Genomic DNA, 9,107 nt, shown 5'->3' with positions numbered 1-9,107 from the left:
AATATGATACACCACATAAACAAAATGAAGGGTAAGAATCATGATCACATCAATAGATGCAGAAAAAGTATTTGATAAAAATCCAACACCCATTTATGATGAAAGCTCTCAGCAAAGTGGGGATAGAGGGAACATATCTCAACATAATAAAGGCCATGTATGACAAACCCACAGCTAACATACTCAATGGTGAAAAAGTGAATGTTTTTTCTTTAAGATCGGGAACAAGAAAAGGATTGTCCACTTTTTCTCAACAAAGTATTGGAAGTCCTTGCCACAGCAATCAGAGACAAGAAATAAAAGGCATCAAGTTGTAAACAAAGAAGTAAAACTGTCATCATTTGCAGATGACATACTATATATATAGAGAACCCTAAAAATTCCACCTAAAAACTATTAGAATAAATAAATGAATTCAGTAAAGTGGCTGGATATGAAACCAATATTTAGAAATAAGCTGCACTTTTAGATACCAATAACAAACTATCAGAGATATTAAGAAAACAACCCCATTTAAAATTGCATCATAAAGAACAAAATACCTAGGAATAAATTTAACCAAGGAGACAAAGGACCTGTACTCAGAAAACTATAATACACTGAAGAAGGAAACTGAAGAAGATACAAAAAGTAAAAGTATGTTCCCTGAGCATGGGTAGGAAGAATTAACATTGTTAAAATGTCTATACCACCCAAAGCGATCTACAGATCCAATGATCCAATGCAATCCTTACCAAAATACCAATGGCATTTTTCACAGAACTGGAACAAATAATCCTAGAGCTCACATGGAACCACAAAAGACCCCAAATAGCCAAAACAATTAAGAAAGAACAAAGTTGGAGGTATCACGCAACCTGACAGCAAACTATACTGCAAAGGTATAATAATCAAAATAGCATGGTACTGGCATTAAAAACAAACACATAGATTAATGGAACGGAATAGAGCCCAGAAATAAACTCATGCCTATATGGTCAATTAATCTATGACAAGGAGACAGGACTATACAATGGGGTAAAGACAGTCTATTCATTAAATGGTGTTGGTGAAACTGGACACATATGCAAAAAAATAAAACTGACCACTTTCTTATACCATATACAAAAATAAACTCAAAATGGATTAAAGATTTAAATGTAAGACCCGAAACCAAAAAACTAGAAGTAAACATAGGCAATAAACTCTCTGACATTGCTCTTAGCAGTATTTTTTTGGATATGTCTCCTTGGGCAAGGGAAACAAAAGAAAAAAATTAAAAAATGGGACAACATCAAACTATAAAGTTTTTGCACAGCAAAGGAAACAATCAACGAAGACAACCTACTGAATGGGAGAAGATAATCACCAGATACATCCAATAAGGGGTTAATATCCAAAATATATAAGGAATTCATTCAATTTAACACCAAAAAAAACAATCTGATTAAATATTGGGCAGAGGACCTGAATAGACATTTCTCTCAAAAGGACATACAGATGGCCAACAGACGTGAAAAGATGCTCAACATCACTAATTATCAGGGTAATGCAAATCAAAACCACAATGAGACATCACCCGGCGCCTGTCAGAATGGCTATCAATAAATCAACAAACAAAAAGCAGGCTTCAGAATTATGTATATAGGGTGAGCTAAACCATATACATGATAGAGCCTGACAGGAAATATATCTAAATTTTTGTAATGGTTGTCTGTGTGGTGGGATTAGGGCACATATGATATTTATTATTAATAGTTTTGTTTTGTTAAAATGACATTTTTGTGTTGAAAAATTCAAACAATGCAAAAATAAAGTTGTAATTACTGCAGACCCCACTACACAACAAGAAATAAACATTAATATTCTGGAATATTCCTCCAGGCATCTGTCAGTGCAGTAGGTATTCACCTGTATAGAGTTTTCTATCAGTAGGGTTTATAATCAAGAACTATAATAAGTGAATGCTGCTGCCCTCGGGGCTACAGCATGAGGTATGTATTGGCCCTCTGTGCCTCTGCCTTGAGTTTCTTACCTGTTCTGCCGCCTGGAATTTGTTCCAGAATGAAAAGTGTCACCTCCTGGTAGAGCATGAAACCCAGAAGCTGAAGGCCTTGGACGAGAGCCATAACCAGAACCTGAAGGAATGGCGGGATAAACTTCGGCCACGCAAAAAGGTAAGTGTCCAGGCTGGTGGGCGCAGGTGGGCTCTGCTCCATATTGTGCCACAGGTGTCGGCCTAAGATGTAGATATAGGTAAGGTAAGGAGTCTGTTAAGTAGAAACTATTTCAGGGCATCCAAAGAAGTGTCTAAAAAAGACATAATAGGACGTGGTTCCACAGTGTAGCAGTTAGCACGTCTGCTTTACACACAGAAGGTCCTGGGTTCCAGTAGAGCCACGGTCCATGGTCCACAGCCATGCCACCCTGAACAAGCCCGATGTCTGACCTTGGAAGTTAAGCAGGGTCGGGCCTGGTTAGTACTTGGATGGGAGACCACCAAGGAAGAGCAGATGCTGTAGGCATAAATAATAATTAAAAAAAAAAAAGAAAAAGAAAAAAAGACATAATAGATTGCTGGTCAAATCCTGTGAAAATAGATACTTTTATTGTAAAAATAAAGGAGCCTGGCTGATGGTTGGTGCCTCTGAGTAACGAACCCACGTTTACTGAACGACCCTTGTGTGCCCGGCTTTCAGATGGTAGAGCACAGTGTTTGAGCTTGAACTCTAAAGTTAGGCCTAGGTTCACATGTTGGCTGTGCCCGAGCTAGCTGAGTGACCTTGGGCAAATGACCTAAGCTCTCTGAGCCTCGGTTTCTCCATCTATGAGATGGGGATAATAGTAGTATCTACCTCAGAGGAGATGAAATAAGATGTAATCACACAGCATAGCCCCTGATGTGTAGGAAGTGCCCAGCAATTATGACCTGTTTTTAGTTTAATCCTCACGATGGCCCTGCTGGCAGGGAGGAACCCTGTCACGTTACACACGAGGAAAGAGAGAGGTAGCATGCAAGGCCACACAGCTGGTAATGATAAGGCTGAATTCTGCCTGACTGTAAAGTTCTCTCCACTGTACTCTGCTTCCTTTCCTCATTGAATGCTTATTATCGGAGAACTCTCAAGACATCTTCCTGGTAGGATCCGATTTACCTAGATAAACTTGATCTCTCAGGAATCTCATGTGCGTTTACAGCACAGAGAACCCCTGTCCGACCACTAGTGTTCACACTCAGCATCTCAGGGGCGGCGTGACAGCACGTGTAGCCTGGAGAGGACTCTGGGAGAGTTCTGAGGGACAGGCCCTGGGCAGGAACCTGTAACTTGGACGTGTCTGCTCCCCCTGCTGTTAGACCTCTCTCCATTTTCGGCCTTTGGCGGTTTTCCTGCCAGCAGATACGCATCTGTTCCCCATGGCCACCGGAGACCCTGAGTGGCCGTGACAGGAGGGAGGAGGAGGTGGGTGGCAGGCTATGGGAAAGAAGAGAGGGAAGATCCAGTGGCCCGAGCACTGGGGCCTGGGAGGGAAGTTTCCGGAGGACGCTTTGGTGGGAGTCTTGTGTCCTGTGGGATCGGGCTGAGCTCCATCTTCCTTCCAGGCTCTGGAGGAAGATCTGAACCAGAAGAAGCGGGAGCAGGAGATGTTCTTCAAACTGAATGAAGAGACGGAGTGTGCAAACCCCACCACCCCAAACAAGGCCAAGTTCTTCCCCTACAGCGCTGCGGACGCTCCCTAACAGCCACGGGACTGTGGCTGGCAGCTGGCGGGCCTCCGGGGCCCCCATTCTCTGTGAACAAGCACTCAGGTCCCCCGTCCCTCCTGCTTCACGCCAGCTCGAATGCAGCCCCTTGCCTGTGCGACTCCCGTGTTCCTGACCTCTCTTGCTCATGCGTGGAGGGCGAGGTTCTATTATGTGTCACCTGATTCTAATATATGTTCTCTCAGCCCCAGATCCTTTCAGGCTGTCAGTGATTTAGGTTGTGGGTGGGGTCAGGGTCCCAGGAGGAACGGGTGTTCTGTGGCCTCAGGTGTTCTGTGGCCTCAGGTGTTCTGTGGCCTCGAGGTCCCTCCCATTTGCCAAAACACCAGCTTTGCTGTATATGGGTGCTAAGTGCTGCCACTGAAGTCACCATGGGCTTGTCCGTACTGTAATTCATGGTGGCTCCTCAGCCATTCCCTGCAGTGTCAGATAAGAATCGTAGCTCCTAACAGCCATCTGGGTTCCCAGTGGAGCCCGGCCTGCAGCCCACTGCTCAGGGGGTGCCCTCATTTCTCCAGTTCCCCGAATTTGCTTTCCTCTTATGACAAGGCCGTGTCTACGGTGGTGGGGTGGGGGGAGCCGGAACCATCCCTTCTGCTGGTCTCAGGTGTGGGTGCCATCTAGTGTTCCTCCTCCCTGCGTATTCCCACACACAGGGTTTAGGCCCCTGGCATTACCCAGGCTTGCCTCCACCCTGGGCCTCTCGTGCCAGGTGGGTTGGAGCATGTTTCCTGCCTGAGCCACTGAGCATGTCAGGTGGAGCCATAGGTATGGGGTGTGCTGGGTATTGGCACCAGAGGAACAAGATGGCACAGGCTGAGCTGCCAGCACAACTTTCTTTGGACCCCGCGTGGCATCCTGTGTTCAGGGATAAATTTCTCATTTCAGTTGCCCATCCTGTCTGCAGGTGACATGGGCAGGCTGTCTCCCTCTGCCTGTGCCCCTCCTAGTCCAGGAGTCCAGCCTTACGCTTCAGACAGAGGCTGGCGGCCACTGGGGCTTCTGTTCAGGAAGCAGGAGCGTCAGGGAGAAGCAGGGCTTCCTGCGCCCAGGAACGTGGCAGAAGCGAAGCTCCCGGGCTTTCCAGGTCCTGCTGGCCAAGGCTGCAGTGTTGATAACCCAGTGAAAGCAAAGGCTCAAACTGGCATTCGGCTTATTTACAACGAAAACTTTTCACCTTGGTTTCTAACTTGAAACAAATGAATGGCTTCTTCAGGAAATACTTGCTTTAAAATAACAAGACAGAAGACTGAAGGTGATTCAGGGGACTCACATGGGCACATGGAATCTGGGTCCTAGTTCGCTGGTGACAGTGACTGACACACCCCGGGAGCGCTTTCTCCCTTCACTCCTTAAGTTCAGGCTTGATGTCTTTCTAAAGCGATTCCCTGGAAGTCATCTTGGCACCGGGGGGCTGTAATCCCCCTCCCCTGGATCTTGCAGAGAGAGGGAAGCCATTCAAGAGAAGGGTCTTGGGGTCCCCAAGTCGTACATGTGTTGTGGGGACTGTTGGAAGCCAGTGCTCCCCTCAGGTTAGTGAGCAGTCAGCTTGCCCGCTTCAGTATTTGACCCAGATGGGACAGTTTCAGGTCTCGACGCGTGAAACAGCTGTCCCCTTGGTTCTCAGGGGTGCGGGGGCCGGGGCAGCGTGAGCAGGCAGCGGTGGCGCTGCGGAGCGGAGCCCCGGTTCCCCCAGGCGAGGCCGCGGCGGCGGACGGTCAGGCAGGGCTGGGTCCGGCTTTGCGGCCTGGGCTGTGACCATGAGTGTTCTGTGAGGTGCCGGCGTCCTGGCTCAGGCGCATCGTTGGCCATTCCCTCATCTGGCTCGTCGTCCACACTGAAATCTTGCGCAAGGAGTTGCTGTGTCCCCGCTCCGTGTCACCTGAGCCCGCTAGGTCCTCCGTCCTTTCCAGGTGGGGTCCGGGGGGTGGATGCGCCCGCCTCGCGACTGAGCCAGCGGGTGCCCAGCACTGACGAGGCCCGCACGGAGGCCCTCGAGCCCTGTGCTGTTTCCTCCATAAGGGACAGACGAGGACTATTTCTCATTTTCAGTCAATTTATGGCAGAATAAATATAACTAACGTATATTTTCTCTTTATGAATATCAGTAATTTTTATGTAGTTTCTAAACTTTATACAAGACTTTTGTAAAATGTTCTCTGCAAAGTTAACTGCAAGACTGTAAATATGCTTCTAATAAAATAACAAAGTGAGAAACTCTCTGCCTTCGGGATTCGCTGTCTCGCGCTGGGCTGGGAACGCAGGGCCCACTCACCCACGTTTGCCAGACAGGAAAGGGCTGACTAGCCTCTGAGTACACTGGCGCCTCCCAGGTCACACAGCAGGTCCGACTTTGGGGTCTCTGTTCTGGAAGAAGTTACGCATGCGCACGCGTGTGTACGTATGTGCTCTACAGACATTTAATATCATTCTCGTTTAACAACATTTGACCACCAGGAGTTTTCACGTATTCACTTAGTGAACCCTTTCAGCAAAGCCACGAGGAAGACACCGGCACTTCCATTTCACGGATGAGGAAGTGGACGCCAGGCAGGAAGACGGCCAGGCCGAGCCTCAAAACACGGGTAAGTGGCGCCTGTGGGATTCGAACTTAGACCTTCTGGTGGTGCCGTCTCTACCACACTGCCTCCACTGTCCCCTACTGCCTGTTTCACTCAGCAGGAGTCACACAGCCACTTCACCACCAGCCGCCTCCGCCGTGTTTAAAAGCATTTTTCTACTTCTGAAACCCCATTCAGGGGTTCTTAACCTGGGGTTCCCCTCCCCCAAAAGGGATCCATGGCTAGAATTCACGGTGCCTTTGGACCTGGATGGCAAAAGAGTTGGTCTTCAGTTTCACTGACCTCTAACCGAAACTCAGCATTTGCTTTCCTCCACGATGGAGGCGACCAGCTCTAGTACCTGCAGTACCTGTAACTGTCAGCAACAGAAATCAGATTTCACCTCGCTTTATAGCTATTGCAGATATCTCAAAATGTCATTTTTGTTCATCACTTTGAAACTGTAGTAGTAATTAGACCCATTGCTAGATCTTGTTATTTAATGTGATATAAATATATATCTATATATCACATATATGTATCACATATACAAGCAATATATAGATTTTCTGTTATCTTTTTTTCTAATGTTGTGATACCTGAATTTCATTGTGATTGATTTCATTTGTAACCTATGTGTTTCATATTGTCCATTTGAAAATATTACTCTGAGAAGGGGCTCATATTCTTCGTGGAGCACTGTGCAGATTAAGAAGCCCTCTTCTGTCACTGTTCTAGAGACCTGCCGACCAGCAGGTGCCGGTCCACTGTCACAGTGTCTTGCAGGTCTGTGCACTGCATGTGTTTGGGGACACGGGCAAATAAGCAGTTGGCATGCCTCCCATTCAGGGCTAGAAGAATGACTGGGGTTCCCGGAGGAAGGATTCATGAGACTGGCGAGGAAGAATATGCATTCAGGGCTGTGTGGAACTTGGGAAATGAGATCATCCCACATTAACTGATATTTCTTAAGCATCAAGTGCTAGGGATGCTGAAACGAGTAAGACATGGACACTTTTCAAAATGCTGGTCCTGCTGGGGAAACAGACCCGGAGAAGCAGAGTGTCAGTGCAGGATGACGCAGCCTGGGAGAATCAGGGAAGACTTCCCAGAGGAGGCGACGCTGAATCATGGAGGACAAATTAGTATGTACAGAAATGCATTCAGAGGCTGGGGTAAAGCTGAGGGGGAATGGTTTATGAGCCATGAGGCTGGAGAGAAGTACAGGGCCAGACTTGCATGCTGGGCGCACCTTGTACACCTGACTCGGGTGGCCAGGGGGCCGGTGTTCCTATGTTCCATGGGACTCTAACAGTCAAAAAGGCAATTCCTGTCAGGCTACCACCTCCATCGCCCTCCTGCACGGATGGTGGACTGAAATATACCTACGATCTTCCTGCCCTTTTGCTTGTGTCCAGCTTCGGCCTGAGGGGCAGGCTTCAGGTTTGGCACAGAAAAAAGGAATGCAAGCCAGGGGACACTCTCTTTGCCCTTCCCCCGCCTCGCTGTAGCTCTCTGGTACCTCTCAAAAAGGAGCTTACGCACTTGCCTAGAACCCTGATTTTTGACACTGTGGTCCAGGGGTCAACTCCAGATTGTCTGGTCTGGTGGCCAGCAGTGCTCATGCTCGTGGTCCATAGGACTAAGTATATTTGCTTACTTAAAAGCTGCTGCCTAAGGGACTGGCTTCCAAGCACCCTGACTGGTGCTGACTGAGATTCTCCCCTTTGGGACACAGATAGGTCTTGGCACGCCCTCGACAAATGGAAGCTATTAAAAATAAACTAGGCTACCTGGACAATCACAAAGGTTCAAGAGACGACCAGGACCTAGGGCAAGGCTGAATGATAAGATCCATCTCTATCACACAAGGCCACTCCTTCAAGACTGGGAGGGGTGGCTATTTCATCTAATATATGGAAGGAAACACAGTCAAGCAAAATGAACAGAAGAACACAATAAAACCAAAGAAAAGAACTTAATGAAAGGGAGGTAGGTGACTTACCTGATAGAGTTTAAAATATTGATCAAAAAGATGCTCACTGAACTTGAGAGAAGAATGGATGAACACAGTAAGAACTTTAATGAAGAGATTTTAAAAAAAAAGTACCAAACAGAAATCATAGAGCAGAATATACAATAACTGAACTAAAAATATACACTAGAGGGGGTTAACAGCAAATCTGATGAAGCAGAAGGAAAGATCAGTGAATATGATAACAGGATAGTGGAACTCACCCAAACAGAACAGCAAAAAAAGAATTTAAAAAGTGAAGATAGTTTCAGGGACTACTGGGACAACATCGAGTGGACTAACATTCACATTTTAGAGGTTCCAAAAGGAGAACACAGGAAAAAAAGAGCCAGAAAATTTATTTGAAGAAATAATGGCCAACAACAGTTCCTAACCTGGAACAGGAAACAGACATCTGTATCCATGTAGCCCAAAGAGGTCCAGAGATGAACCCAAAAAGACCCACACCAAGACACATTGTAATCAAAGTGTCAAAAGTTAAGGACAAAGGGAGAATTTTAAAAGCAGTAAAACAACCTGTTATGCACAAAGGAACCTCCGTGAGACCATCCACAGATTTTTCAGCAAAAGTTGCTGCCAGAAGGAAGTGGCTCGATATATCTTTAATGCAGAAATAAAAAAAACTTCCACCCAAGAATACTCCACCTGGTAGCGTTATTCAGAATTGGAGAGAGTTTTCCAAACAAGCAAAAGCCAAAGGAGTTCATCATCACTAAACTGGCAGTAGAAGAAATGCTAAAGGGACTTCTTTAAGTTTAAAAGGAAGGGC

The 9,107-nt window shown here is 46.6% G+C and overlaps 1 protein-coding gene across 1 annotated transcript in view; it reads left to right on the top strand.

Annotated features, from left to right (window-relative positions):
* Positions 1–5,959, top strand: part of STK10 (serine/threonine kinase 10) — a 94,385-nt gene extending 88,426 nt beyond the window's left edge. The window contains exons 17-18 of the mRNA XM_023537144.1: positions 2,043–2,156; positions 3,581–5,959. Of these exons, the coding sequence (XP_023392912.1) occupies positions 2,043–2,156; positions 3,581–3,718 (252 nt within the window). The 3' untranslated portion in view covers positions 3,719–5,959. The remainder of the gene's footprint in view (positions 1–2,042; positions 2,157–3,580) is intronic.
* Positions 5,960–9,107: the final 3,148 nt, after the last annotated feature.

Source organism: Pteropus vampyrus, unplaced genomic scaffold, assembly GCF_000151845.1.
Source record: "Pteropus vampyrus isolate Shadow unplaced genomic scaffold, Pvam_2.0 Scaffold179, whole genome shotgun sequence".
In the NCBI taxonomy this organism is placed as follows: Eukaryota; Metazoa; Chordata; class Mammalia; order Chiroptera; family Pteropodidae; genus Pteropus; species Pteropus vampyrus.
Note: the sequence above shows the minus strand (reverse complement) of the source record. Positions and strands in the feature narration are given on the sequence as shown.